Here is a 14,606-nt window from a genome sequence, read left to right as displayed (position 1 = left end):
GAGGGTGATGCAATGAAACTGAAATGTAAGAAGTGGGATTTTCTGGGACTGTTTGAAAATGGAATTATTTGTTCTACAATAAGCAGAGGCCAAGCTTTGCTCTGTGCTTCCACTAAGTGTACTGATCAGAACCTTAGGTATAACTCTATGCAATTCATTTACTGTGTAAGGAATAGAGACCAGTCTCTAGTGTTATTGATGACCTAGTCTGTGGTTCCCAGACACAGGAGTTCCTACTGTCCTTAAAGCTCTCTTATTCCTTCAAACCCAAAGGACTTCCATCAATACAAATGTCAGATATGAGAAGAAAGGACAAGGCATACACTACAGAATGAACGTTTTTCCGTTTGGCCTTGTTTTTATAGCATTTACTATTCTGTTCCAAGTAGAATTCCCCTGGCATTGAGACTCATCCCCTGGCACAGCTGTTATCCTGCCAGACAGAAAATTAGGCAACTTTTGTTTGGCTAATAGATGAAAGTCCTTAAAATGATTTGGCTCATTGCCATGATTATTGGGTACACATGGCAGAACATGTAGAAAATTTGCTCACACATGAGGATTTGTCTGCAGTGTGCACTCATACTGAAAAAGGGGAACAGTCACAGGGGAAATGGAGAAGGTTTGTATGTTCATTATCTAACATTTTATTATGTGGTAACTGTGAGCTAATTTCTGCAGAACCTCAAAGTCCAGAGTGTGGGTTCAGTTTGGATACAATTTACTAATTCAGATTTTATTTATCTATTTAGATTTCTAATAAAAAGGCGTCCATTCAAAAGCTGTGGGCACCTTCCCAAAACTTAGAAACCCATCCAAAAATATACAGCACATATGCTTATCTAAAGCTCAGCGACTATTAAAATCTCTTGAGCCTGCTAAATGGGGCTGGAGCTCTTGAGAGAAGCAGCTTTCCCATAACATTTGTGCTTCCAGACCCAGCTGGAAACATGGTGAAAGCTGATTTTTCACGGTAGTTCAGCTCTTCTGGTTCCAGTACACAAATGGGGCAGGTGAGTAGGGGAGTTTTCTGAAAGGTTCAGACCCCTGAAAGTTTGGTTTGATTTTGTTTCCAAAAGGAGGTGAAGATTTGGGATGGAGGATGCTGGTGGTTTCTATTTCCTTTGAACTACTTTGCCTATCCCTAATACAAATTCTAATGCAGAGAGCAGAGCACTGTCGTGATAGATTCAGGGTTGCCTGTGTTGCTATGCAGATCGGCTTTTGCCATTTGTACCAACTGGAGGTTTTTTAGGTCATGTGTCTTCATTCCTACATTTAATGCATTGTGATAATCAAGCCTGGAGGGCATGAACACATTTATCATCATGCCCAGGTCTGTACCCAATAGGAGGAGTGCAGTCTTCTGGCCAGTTGCAGATGGAAATGTTTTTTTTTGTTTTGGGGGTTGTTGGGTTTTCTTTTTGGCCACCATGGGTTTTTTGGTATCTGATAGAACTGAGGAATCTGAAGGGACCTATAAGCTGTGGGCCAACTTTTACGATGTATGAACAATGAGGCAAATACTTCAAAATGTTTCCATTTTCCTAAAATTATAGCCTCCCTTTTCCTTGGGTTCATCTTTTGCCAGATGCTGATTTCAGCTGAGACAGAGCAGGGAGATGGCTGTGTAATACTGTCACACCAGCTCTCAGTAGCTTCATGGATATTGAATAATACGGAACAAGGATTGAACTTGTGATTCTGTAGGTGAGGCCTTTGGAGGTGGAGGAACAATTACCCAGAACAACCCCCTGAGTTTGTTCAGTCTGAGAGGAAGGACCTAAGCCATTTCAAGGTGTTTTCATTCACCCCTGCATGTTCTTGGAGGTAGGTCGAGGGTATTTGGCCATCAACAGTATCAGATGCCACAGAGAGGATGAGTGTGAATGGAATTCCCTTGCCTGTGGGCCATCCACTAGAGCAGGGGTGGGGAACCTTTTTTCTATCACGGGCCATTGACCCACATAAAAAAAATCTATCGTGGACCACACGCAAGTAAAAAGCAACTTAATTTAGGGGTTTTTTTAGAGAGAGAAATATAAAACGTTCAACTTACCTGCCCGAGGCTTCCCCCCGCAGTGGGGCGAGCCAGCGCTCATGGCTCCAGCCCCACAGTGGGTAAGAGGGGAGGGCACTGAGACTTGCCGCGGGCCGCATGAAATTAAGCAACAGGCCGGATCCAGCCGGTGGGCCGTAGGTTCCCCATCTTTGCACTAGAGCAACATGTTCGATTTCTGTACTGTGTCCTGGCCTGAAGCCTGGCCGGGGGGTCCAGGATGCTGGCAGCTGGTGCTGTTGGCTGTTTTTAGCTGTTTCTCAATTACCTTGTGTAGAAAAAGGCTAAACAAGGAGCAGTGACTTGCAAGGCCTCCTTCATAACATCCATGATGGTTTCTTAGTACTGCTCAGACTTGCATATTTTAGAGGGAGTGGTGGATTCCTCTTGTCACAGAAGGTATTGACAGTCTCGGGGGTCCCAGATATTCTCCACTCACTCACTGCCAAGGAAGGCAGGGCTCAGTCACAGGTGGTGACCGTGGTAGCTCGCAGTACATATGTGACTACAGCCTGTGTGAACAGGCTAAAAATATGATCAACTTTTGAGATAAAAATCTGTAGGAGACTCACTGGTGAGTGCAGACTGTTGAGTAACTATCCTGTTGGGATCCAGGAAGTGGGCAGGCGGAACTGCTAAAGGATCTCCCCCCAGCCTAAGGGGAGGAGCCACAGGACCTGAAAGCCAAGTGATTCTAGGAGACAACTAATGAAATAACAGGGACAGGAGTAGCGATATCCTCGAGAACTTGTGGAGGATGGGAAGGGGCAAATATAGTCCCTATCTATAAAAACGGGGAATCAGGACAACCCAGGGAATTATAGACCAGTCAGCTTAACTTCGGTACCTGGAAAGATAATGGAGCAAATAAACAATCAGTTTGTAAGCACCTAGAAGATAAAAAGGTGATAGCAATCAACATGTTATAAAGAGGAGGGTGATAAATTAATTCTCCTTCGCTGAGGACAGGACACAAAGTAATCTTAAATTGCAGCAAAGGAGATTTAGATTGGACATTAGGAAAAACTTTCTAACTTGAGTAGTTAAGCACTGGACAAATTACCAAGGGAGGTTGTCTAACCTGTTCTTAAAAATTTTCAATGATGGAGATTCCAAACACACCTGCTGGGGATGGTCTTGATAATACTGAGTTCTGCCTCAGTGCAGGGGACTGAACTAGATGATCCATTCAGTCCTACATTTCTGTAATTCTGTGGGCAGCAGGGGGCTTTGTTAGAGATTCAGAGGGCACTTGAAAATACTGAGAGTTTGGCCTCTGTTTATGGGATTTGCTAAGCCCCAATTGTTTTCTTGATACTTCTTACTTTCCAGGTTCATAGCCAAGAATACCATGAGGTTGCAGCGCCTCGGCATAACCCACGTCCTGAATGCAGCAGAGGGGAAATCCTTCATGCATGTGAACACTAATGCAGAGTTCTACGAAGGCACAGGCATCACCTACCATGGCATTAAAGCTAATGACACCCAAGAATTTAACCTCAGTCGCTATTTTGAGGAGGCAGCTGACTTTATTGACAGTGCGCTGTCCCAGAAGGATGGTAAGGCATCTCCAAGAGTCTCTCTGCCCTGTTTTCTAGCCAGTATGTGAATTTACTGGCCATTTGTTTCATTGTTTGAAATATTCATTTTTTCTTTCCTCAGTTTTTCAGTGGAACAGAAACCAAAGCATTCAGATCAGGACTTAGACTTCTTGCTGAGGAGTTTAGGGCACTTGAATATACAATGTAGAATTTGCTGTCTGTGAACAGAGCCCCTCAATGTATGAAACAATGGAAAACTGCCTCAGCAGTGTGTGATTTGGGGAGAGTAAAACAGCTGGTGCATCTTAGCAATGAAAGTGTCAAGGAAAAATCATATTGGAAATGCTATGCTAGGAAGAGAGGCTTTAATATTTCCTGAACATAGTAGTGGATCAGAATGGAAAATCTGGAAAGTAACGCAGGACCCAAACACTAATTCAAGACGGTAAAAATCATAAATCAGAGTCAGGAAGGGCATTGTAAAATGCAACACTCAGCTTGCAACACAAGCTAATATTAGAGATGCAGATTAAATGCAAATAACACATGCAAGAGTGGATAATTTCTTAGCATAGGGCAGAGGTAGTCAATAGGTGGACTGCGGGCCAAATCCGGACCACAAGATGCTTTGGAACGGACCACAAAATCTTTTTATTTACTTGTTATCATTACTGTTGTTATTTTTATATTATTTTCTCTGGAGTCTGGACATTGAGTATACCTTGACCAAGAAATTTGACAAAAAATAATTGATTACCCCTGGCATAGGGCACCGATGTATTTTTGAAAATCCCGCTAGGCATCTAAATATCTTTAAATACCTGGCCCCTATTGTTTGTGAGTATCTAAACCCCACTCTCTCAGTGGTTAGGGTTAGGGTTTGTCTATTTGTCAGAGGGTGGAGATGGATGACAGGAGAGAGATCACTTGATCATTACTTGTTAGATTCACTCCCTCTGGAGCACCTGACATTGGTCACTGTCGGTAGACAGGATACTGGGCTGTATTGACCTTTGGTCTGACCCAGTATGGCTGTTCTTATGTTAGGAGCTCACTTACCTATTTCTTTTCTTCTTTCTGGTAGCAGGGGTAGTGGGTATATTATATTTTATATGACTGTGAAGGAATTCTCCCTTTTTTAAAAAGGGCATTTTATTATTGCATCATAAGCCCCCATGCATTTGAGCATGGCCTTTTCTTTATCCGATATCCTGACAGTGGGCATAAGTTTTCACACTCTTGAAACAAATGCAACTAAAATCAGTTAAATTATGATCCATAGGTTTCATCCATCAATCCATTCTGAGGAGCTGTTTCCTCTGTCAACAGCTCTATTTGCACAAGGCTCCAAGGGAATATCCTTGGTTTTTTTTTTTTTTTTTTTTTTTAACCCCTCTGTCCTTTCCAGAAGCAAGGAATTCTAGGAATAAGATAACATCCCCAGCCCAATATATCAGCCCCGCCCCTTTAGCCTCAGGAACTTGTTATGCCATGTGTTCACTCTTCTGTCCTGGACTGATGGGGTACAACTATGTTTTCACAAACCTTTCTTTGACCATGCACTGTGTGATTGTTCCTTTGAAACAGAGGTTTAGAAACACCTTCAATATATTGTCAACCTCTTGAAAGAGTGTTTTGGGGGCAGCTCCTCTTCCATTCACATCATATAAAGCATCTCCTCTCCCATTCATGGTCACACAACGTCCATGTGGCAGCTACAGCAGTTGCCTACGTTGAATAGTGATATTAGGAAGGTATTCCATTTATTTTGCTGACACTTGTGCAATAAAAGTTGTTGTTTTTTGAAAAAAGCTATTTCTGCTGTGTTTAGTGCTTTTCATTTAATCTCTTTCCCCCCTGCGAATTCTGTTCTGTTTCCCTCAGCTGGAAATGAGGAGTCATACCAGTATTTTCCCAATTGGGTCCTTTCTCACAGATTAATTAACAGTTTTCTACATTGAACAGCATTTGCTATCTGCACCCCATTCACCAAAAACAGGCAAACCTTTTAGGATTTGATTAATTGTTCCTCTGTTGTTTACTTGGTCATCTTTAGATGTAGCATGAATGCTCAGAAAGTAGGACAGCAGATAAGGACCAAAAACTCCAGCTCAAAAGAAGCAGGTTTTATGCATGTCAGGGGAATCACTGACATTTTCAGATATTTTAACACAACTGACTCAGTGCTGCTTCTTTCTCCCCTGGGGTCTCCTTCACATGTAACTGAGGTGGAAACCATAGCAAGGGAGTCTGAAGAGGTTACACGACAGGCAGACATCTTGGGGAATTCAAGGTTTGGGTTGTTGGCTTTTTATTACTGTTAAAATGAGGGCTCTGAATAAAAAAACAATGACCCAGTTGGCTCCTAGGTGAACTGTGCAAGGAAAGCGAGTTCGTAACTAAGGAGAAGAAGGAGGGAGGGTAGCTGTCTTGACTGTACATGCCCTTAGAATGCCCTGCTCATTGCTTTACTCATCATGGGGCCAGATGTGAAGTGAGATGTATCAACTTACTCTTTTATTCTTAGTGGGCTAAATTTGGAGATGGCATGTAGGATTGGGTGTAAATTACACAGTCTAAGATTCTGTAATATACACATAAGGGAGTGGTACAGAAGAAGGTATAAATTACACCAACTGAGACGGCCTCTAGACAGACGTGAATTTGGGCCATCTGTACAATTTCCTCATCAGGAGAAGTTTATAGACTTTACCAAGGCCCAGTGCTTGTACAGAGGGCAGGGTTAATCTACTCTAGAGTTGAATGTGACAGTTCTTAATATGAGTGAAATTGTAAGGGCATTAATTAATGTTTGTTCAGTGCTTTGAAGGTATAAAGCAAGCTGAGTGATGAGTAATCCAAAAGAGTCTGCAGAAGGTATTATAGTAGCGCCAGTGTATTCGAACAAGAAGAAATGGTAACTGGGAATTGGTGTAGCAGCTCCTCTGATTAAACATTTCTCTGTTAGAGAGAAAGGGTGACACTCCCATGCTGGTTCCAAACACTGTCACTGGTCAGAAGATCAGAACAGTTGATAAAAGCTGTCTCTGGTTTGAATAAACTGACTGCTGCTTGGTTAAAAGAAACAACGTCTGAGTCATGAGATTTTTAGCTCTGAGAACTCTCACTTCAGATGGATTATCTGGTTATGGTATGTGCCCCCTGGAATTTCTGCTGCACCAAATTATCTTAAACATTTTCAAATGGAAGTTCTGGTATAATCTTAGATACCTTGCTGCTCCCCAGAGTCCCAGGAAAACTTGCTGCAATGCTGCAAAGCAAAGCTTGTAACATGGGTCTCCTCTGTACTGAAATCTTAGATGTCCAGAGGACAGTAGGTCAGCTTGTGCTTCTCGTCAGGTCATTATTTCTACTTACTTCATATTTCTTCACACGCTCCCAATGATTTTCTCAGCCCACATCTGAACAGCTGAAGAGTCTTTTGCAGTGGGGGAGAGAGAACTCTTTCTAGGAAGTCCAGGGGGATCTACCTTTGGCATATTTTTATTTTTTTGGGAGGGGGGGTTTAGGGGATTGACAACCTACAGTTTGGTCAATCTGATGAATTCCAAAAGCAAGAACTTACCTCTTCCTAGTAGCTTTGTGAGCCAGGGAAACAGGCCTGCACTGGGAAGGAGAGTTTAGGAGGTCCAGACAGTTGGGGTGAACTGTAGCAGAGGCACGGAAGTCCTGCTACACCTGCTCAATTTGGATGGTGCTCACAGAAATGTGGATAATAGTGACAAAATTACTCTGAATTTTCAGTGCCCTTGTTAATTCTGATAGGGCTCCTTCAGTCTCAGGTGCTGCTGTTATGCCACTTCTGACCTACCTGTCTAGTTATTATGCAAAAAGTAATAGACTTTTAGCTAGGCTAAAGGTCCATTCCAGTTATTAGATGAATCCATTGTTAAAATTATTTGTAATGTATGGTAGTGCAGGGAGTTCATTGGCTTCACTCCCCTTCCTTTTTCAGACAGGTCACCAGCCTCTCATTCGTTCCTGTAGTGATAGTGATAACTTTTCTCGAATACTGCAATGATGAGCAAAGGTGGAAAGAGAAGTGGCACCAAGTTCCATTAATAAATAAATGGAGAGTGGTTAGGAGATCAGCCTTTAAACTAACACAAAGGTTGCAATGCTGATGTTCCTAAAAAATGACAGGTTTCAGAGTAGCAGCCGTGTTAGTCTCTAAGGTGCCACAAGTACTCCTGTTCTTTTTGCGGATACAGACTAACAAATTTATTAGAGCATAAGCTTTTGTGGACATCCGATGAAGTGGGCTGTAGTCCACGAAAGCTTATGCTCTAATAAATTTGTTAGTCTCTAAGGTGCCACAAGTACTCCTGTTCTTGTTCCTAAAAAAGTCTCTCAAGGATCTCAATAGCCCAAGGCAAATATGCTAAGAGCCTTTTCTCTGCCGCAGTTCACAGTAAACTGGCTTTCATGAGAGAAATGTGTGACTCCTCTGTCCTCTTGCTTCAGCAATGGGTTTGTTAGGGTCAGCATCTCCCGTCTTCCCGGTGTCTAGGAAGAGGTTCTGTCTTTGGAAACATGGGCCAGTGAGTAGCAACCTGAGAGCAAACCAACTTGGGCCAGATTTCAAACAGGGAGAATGGAGGTGATATTTTATTTCATTTCTTATTTATTTACAGCACATTCACCACAAATAGCTGGAGTAATAGCATTCAGAATCCTGGATCAGTCAGCTGGCCGCATTCTGTTTGCTCTTGGTGCAGGTATGTTTTGTAACTGGGTTCTGCTGGCTAGTGGTGCTGCATAGTCAGCACTTTCATTTGTATCCTGTTTGCTGAATGGGCAGCTTCTCTAAAATGAGAGCGCTTACATGCTAATGTGACTTCAGAAGCAGAGACCGGCAGTAGCAGGGGAAGGTGTAACTGAGGTAGAGACATAGGAAGTGCTAGGATTAAGTGGGCTGTAGTCCACGAAAGCTTATGCTCTAATAAATTTGTTAGTCTCTAAGGTGCCACAAGTACTCCTGTTCTTCTTTTAGCATAAAGGATGTGTATCTTGCTTTGTGAAATGTGTTGTATCCAAACAACAACCGAGTCTCTGTTTATCCCATGCATCTGCAGTCTTGCATACTTTTAATTCTGTGTTTTTAATTTCTCTACCACATTGGTCCTTCTGCAGAAGATGAAGTTAGGGAGTCCTGCAGGCTGCTAACCTTATTCTAGGCCAAAAGATTGCAGGAGCTTACCAAATGGAAGGAGTCCAATTCTTCTCTCTTTGGAAACAAATATGATATTTTCTGCTTTAATTTGTACAGGTGTTTATTATGTGTCATTGTTTTGCAGTCTGCTGGATGATGGCGTGGCTGCTAACAGAGACACAGTACCTGTCTTCTAGCTGAGACCATTCAAAATTCAGTCATTGGGCTGCTGAAGGACCAATGTTACTCTGTTCATTCATTCTTCCATCAAAGGTGTTTCTGTAGTGCTTCCCACGATAGTCTGTTATAATCTGTTGTTTTCTGTATGTTCTCCCTGTACAGGCCGGGTGTTTGTGCACTGCCGCGAAGGCTACAGCCGCTCCCCGACACTGGTCATTGCTTATCTGATGCTTCGCCAGAACATGAATGTCAAGTCCGCAGTGAGCGCTGTCCGGCAGAAGCGGGAGATTGGGCCCAATGATGGCTTCCTGAAGCAGCTCTGCCAACTCAATGAGAGATTAGTGAAGGAGGGCAAACTGAAGCCCTAAACCGAGGAGCTGCATTTTCTCAGAGGGGCTCTCCGGACTGTCAAAGGGTGCACGTTAGGTGCTTTAGATACCCAAATTTAAACTGCTAGGCTAGGTCATGCGGTGTGATGGAGGCAGAGTCCCTTCTTGTCTAGTGAAAGTATCTTCCCACATGTCTGGGTCTGTCCTTTAAAACAGCACAAAGCTCCATCACTCCTAGGAGTTGTTGCACTAAAGGAAGCTCTTTAGAGGGATAATTCCAACACCGTATCAGCTGTCATCACGTGTTTGTTTCAGAGCCCACTGGAGGTCCCATGACATACGTGCTTTGCATTGACTTTGGATGTCATTTATTTAAGCTTCATGTTCTTGAATCCCATCAGTGCAGCTCAGCCGCATGGGTGCCCAAGAGCAGAAACGCGCCTCCCTTCACTTGCTTTTAATTGAAGTACTGTATTTTTAAAGGTGTATCTCACACACTCACAGGTGCCTAAAGTCTGAGTGTAGGAGCTTGCAAAGATAGAGAAGTATATATGCAAATACACAGATGCACTCACCCCTATTAGTGTGTATAGCTTTGTGTGTGGTATGGATATATACAATACAATATACATACAGGGCTTGAGTGTGGCAGTAAAGCCATCCAGAATCTGATGTTAATACAAGTACCCTTTGTAAATAGAGTTTGTGTATCTGTTGTTTGTGTTTATTATTAAGTAGAAACAAAAATGCTGTATTTTTTCATCTTAAAATTGAGAGGGAAAAGTAAAATATAGAGAGCCAGTATGAAAGGAAAGAATCGAAAGTGAGGAGCAGAGAATGGGAGTGCTTAGGTATGTTGATACTTGGTGTGGTATAAGAACCTGAACAGAAGACACACACCATGTGAACTGGGGCTGCTCATGAGGGATTTTAGTGAATTTCAGGTTCTTTTTTCTTTAATCTCACTATTATTTATATTGACCCTGGAAAGCTTGAACCTGAAATCTTTCTCCTCACTGAAATCTTTTCCCTTCAAGAAGCACACACACTGATTGCTTATTGTAAGATGCCCATTGTAAGGGACAGCACATTCTGGCTTGAAATAGGATTGCGCTGTTTATGTTTAAACAGAAAGGAGACCCTGTTGTCCATCACATGGGCATGGCAAACATTTACTTCCAAGTGGTTGATATCTTTGGCCTCTCTTAGACGCTGCCCCATTGAGTCACTGCAGTATTTGGAGTGGGAGCTGCTTCGTTTACAGTTTGTATGTTGGCTGAGTGTGCAAACATAACTTTAAAGGCTAGCAAAGTGCTGTACATGTGCTCAGGGCCTCCCCGGTGCACCCCCAGAGTTGTTGGTAATGCTATCAGAACCCTGCATATACTTGTTCAGTTTTTCTGTGTGATTTTATGTATTTAAAGAATAACATTTTAACAAGAAAAGCTCTTGTATTATTGATGCACACGGTGCGCAGCACTAGATTGTTCTTTTTGTGTATTCGATTTTTTTTAACTGTGTGTCATTTCCTGATCTATTTTTATTTTAATATTTCTTACACTTAGTTTGGTTTCAAGAAAGTTGTGGGTTGGGTCACTCATCCTATGACTCCATATGTGACTTCTTAAGTCAAAAACAGGGCTTGCTTCAGTTTCTTTGCATAGGATAGGGATAGCCAAACAAATAGTCCAGCTAGCCCCGTACCCTGTCTCTGTCAGCAGCTAGAACCAGATGCTTCCACAGAAAAATGGCCTCAATGGATAATTATGGAAGAATCAGCACATGGAATTCAGTACATACTTACCCTAGCTACTGAATCCTGTGCATTTAGTGATTGGCATTTGTCCTGAAGCAGGAGGGTTTACATCCTTTATAGAATTTTATCATATCTAACGCATTTGGGGATACTTTTCACTATCAGTATAAATGTCTGATTTTTAAAAAACCCTGACTTTCATATATTGTGGTAGTGAGTGTCACAGGTTAATTATGTTTGTGTAAAAGTCTTTCCTGTTGATCAGATTTTTAAATCTATTGCCTTTTAATTTCCTTGGTTGCCCATTTTTCTGGTATTATGAAAGATGGTGAAAAGGAGCACCTGCCTTATCTTTTCTTCATTACTCATTCTCCATTTTGCATAATACAATCTTGTTTACAGATAAAGCTGTTTTTCTACTTCTATTGATGGAATAGAGCTTTTATCTCTTTACCTACATCAGTGTATTGCAAATATGAATCCAAATAATATAGAAAATATGTACACACACACACACTCTTTGGCTTTAATTTGGCATTTAGAAGGTAGGGCTCCAACCCAATGAGTGATCTAAAAATAAATTATTATTAGGCATTAGATTTTTTTATTCTACAGATGCTCCTAGATTGATCTGTTTAGTTAGTGGGACTGTGATCAGAAACATCCAGGAAGGATCTCAGTGTTTTTTGTTGGAATAGTAGAGTCCATCTGCTTTGTGGTGATGATAGGATTTGCACAGCTCTGTATTGTGTTGATGAACCACCTAAAAGCAGGTGGAGAAATTGCTGCTCGCTGTTGGCATATGACTAAAATGAACTGGAAATCAAGAAAGATACGAAAAATATGGAGATATTTTTCATCTGTTTATAGGACCTTTTCAGAGTTCATTTGCAATGATGTAACATCACTAACTTCAGTGGCATAACATCTGATTTACCCCAGTGTCAGTGAGATCAGAACCAGGTCTTCAGTGTTCAAACTTGGTAGATCTGGTGTCTATTGAGGATGAATAGCAGATGCCTGTGGGAAATGAATTAACCCAAAAGCAAGCTCTGAAACATTATATCCTATAGTGAGTTACTGAGTAGTTTGAGTCATACATGAAACTGATTCCTTGTTTCCTATCCATTCTCTTTGTTCTGCTCATACTCTTGAAAAGTATAGTTAGAGTATAACTTGTGATGTCACATGCTCCTCCAGTCTTCCATCTGTTCTTTCAGTTTAAGTCCTTTAATGTTGCACAGTATTCTGCAGATTGCAGCTGTCTGAGAAGAGCTCTTAGTTCTAAATTTAATTCCATAATCATGTTACGCTTCTCAGTGCATCTCTTTGACTGTAGGTGCCAGATCTTATTAAAAGGAAAAAAAATAGAGATTTCGTCCATCATAAGATGAAATTGACAAAGTACCAAAAAATAATGTGCATTTTTACTGAAACTGGAGTGGAGCTGCCCACTGCTGCTGTGGGGGGAGGGATAGCTCAGTGGTTTGAGCATTGGCCTGCTAAACCCAGAGTTGTGAGCTCAGTCCTTGAGGGGGCCATTTAGGGATCTGGGGCAAAATCAGTACTTGGTCCTGCTAGTGAAGGTAGGGGGCTGGACTCAATGACATTTCAAGGTCCCTTCCAGTTCTATGAGACAGGTATATCTCCATATATTATTTTATTATTACTGGCGTGACCATTGAGAAATATATTTTTAAGCACAGAAGAATAGGTAAGTAGGAACCTGGTGCAGTACCAGTGATTAAACTGTTTTAGCTGTAACCAAGAATGCCTCTTCTGGATTTGCTGATAAAAGTTTTATCTCTAAATAACAGCACTTTGCTTTTTGTCAGAGTAGATCCAGTTAGAGCTTTGGAGAAGATATATTTCTCTTTAGGATACAAACCTGTCACAGAGCAAGTAAATCTACCATGCCAGACCCAATACAACAAGAAAAAAAGCAATTGCTTTTTGCTTTGCAGGAATGTTTTGGGTTTGTTTGATTGTTTACTAAAAAAGCAACTCCAGTAGGTAATGAGTCCTCTAAAATATCATTGTTGTTTGCAGACACTGTTCTCATGCTTCAGACTGAACCAAAAATGTCCCAGCCATTTCACTACTACAGGGGCAGGGTTTATAATTTAGAGAAGAGTATGATGTTTGGGACTTTGCTTTAATATTCACAAACCTTTTTGTACTTTTTTGTTGTCATCATCTTTTGTCCATGCAACTAAGACACAGTTGTTTACAACAGAACTGCAACAGTTCTGCATGTCACGCTACAGCAACACATAGTACAGCCAGAAATTCGTTCATGAATGGGTGCCATTGCAACTGCATACGGTGAACAAGTGGTTTCCTGTAAATGGCAAACATTTTGCAAAACTAGTTCAGAGTTTGAGAGGTAGGATCTGAATGCAGGACTAGTAGCCAGTAACGACTGTGTTCCAATTCCATTTTGACTCATTGTATGACACTGGGCTGGTCACCTTTCTCCTATAAAATGGAAACAATACTTACCTACCTCACAGGGATGTTGAGGATTAATTAATGGTTAGAAAGTGCTTTGAAGATTAAAAGCACTATATAAATGCTGAGTATTATGCAATCTTTGACTTGAAAATCTTCTGTCACATGTATGTTTCTTCTGACAAGAAGGAATCATTGCAATAGATGTGAGAGTGGCAATGCTTTATAGTTATTTAAATATTTACAATGAACTCTCCCTTGTCAGGGCCAGTTAAAATCCCTGATGCAGGAGTGAGTACAAACAGCAGGAATTTTACTTTCTCCAGTTTTATTAAAATTAGTTTTACTAGTTTGACTGTGCTCAAATAATTTTGTTCATGCATCCATGTCATGGGCTCTGCCAATGTGTAAAACTGAAAATAGAACAGACCTGGGTGGTAACGTCCATGCGTTTATTATTGGAAATTGGTAACCTCCTGTTCTGTGATATCCCAAGCCTAAACATAAATGGGCAGCTTCTGCCCTAGTGTTTTCTATGGGAATTTGGAATTGAAAGTCTAAAATGTAACTTTGAAGCTGTTAGTACAACCCACACACTTTAAAAAGAAATCCAGATCTATACCTATAGATCTACGTATATGGCACTGATCTATACAAACACAACCTGCACTGGCTTTCTGTTAAAAATCTCAGCTCTCTGTTTCCATCCACTGGGATTAGCAATTTTACAGGTTTGTCAATGAGCCATTCTTATCTCCTTTGATGTACCCTTTAAGGCTCCTGTACTACTGGAGTTGGAAAAAAGGGTTACAGCTTTCTTTACAGGATACTAGAGAGGAAAATGTTCAGGGCACAAAGTTATTTACCGAGCAGGTTCTTTTCCTTTATCTTGGTTGGAAGGTTGGAGCTCCTGGTGTTCAGTAAGAGGAGTTTTATTCCATTAGGTGGAGATCACTCCAATTAGAAAAATCAAATATACAATGCTCATGTTTTGTGATGTGACAAAATAAATTACCAGAATTAAATTGTTTGTTCTGTACAGTGTGTTGTGGTGTTTTGCAAAAACACCCCAAATATGTTTTAGCAATGTGCAATAAAGTATGTATGGTGCAGTTGG

At 41.2% G+C, this 14,606-nt stretch overlaps 1 protein-coding gene across 1 annotated transcript in view; it reads left to right on the top strand.

The window, feature by feature from the left end:
* Window positions 1-14,606, top strand: part of DUSP3 (dual specificity phosphatase 3) — a 22,365-nt gene extending 7,759 nt beyond the window's left edge. The window contains exons 2-3 of the mRNA XM_054014103.1: window positions 3,392-3,618; window positions 9,116-14,606. Coding sequence (XP_053870078.1) covers window positions 3,392-3,618; window positions 9,116-9,321 — 433 coding nt within the window. The 3' untranslated portion in view covers window positions 9,322-14,606. The remainder of the gene's footprint in view (window positions 1-3,391; window positions 3,619-9,115) is intronic.

This window comes from Malaclemys terrapin, chromosome 25 (assembly GCF_027887155.1).
Source record: "Malaclemys terrapin pileata isolate rMalTer1 chromosome 25, rMalTer1.hap1, whole genome shotgun sequence".
Taxonomy (NCBI): Eukaryota; Metazoa; Chordata; order Testudines; family Emydidae; genus Malaclemys; species Malaclemys terrapin.
Note: the sequence above shows the minus strand (reverse complement) of the source record. Positions and strands in the feature narration are given on the sequence as shown.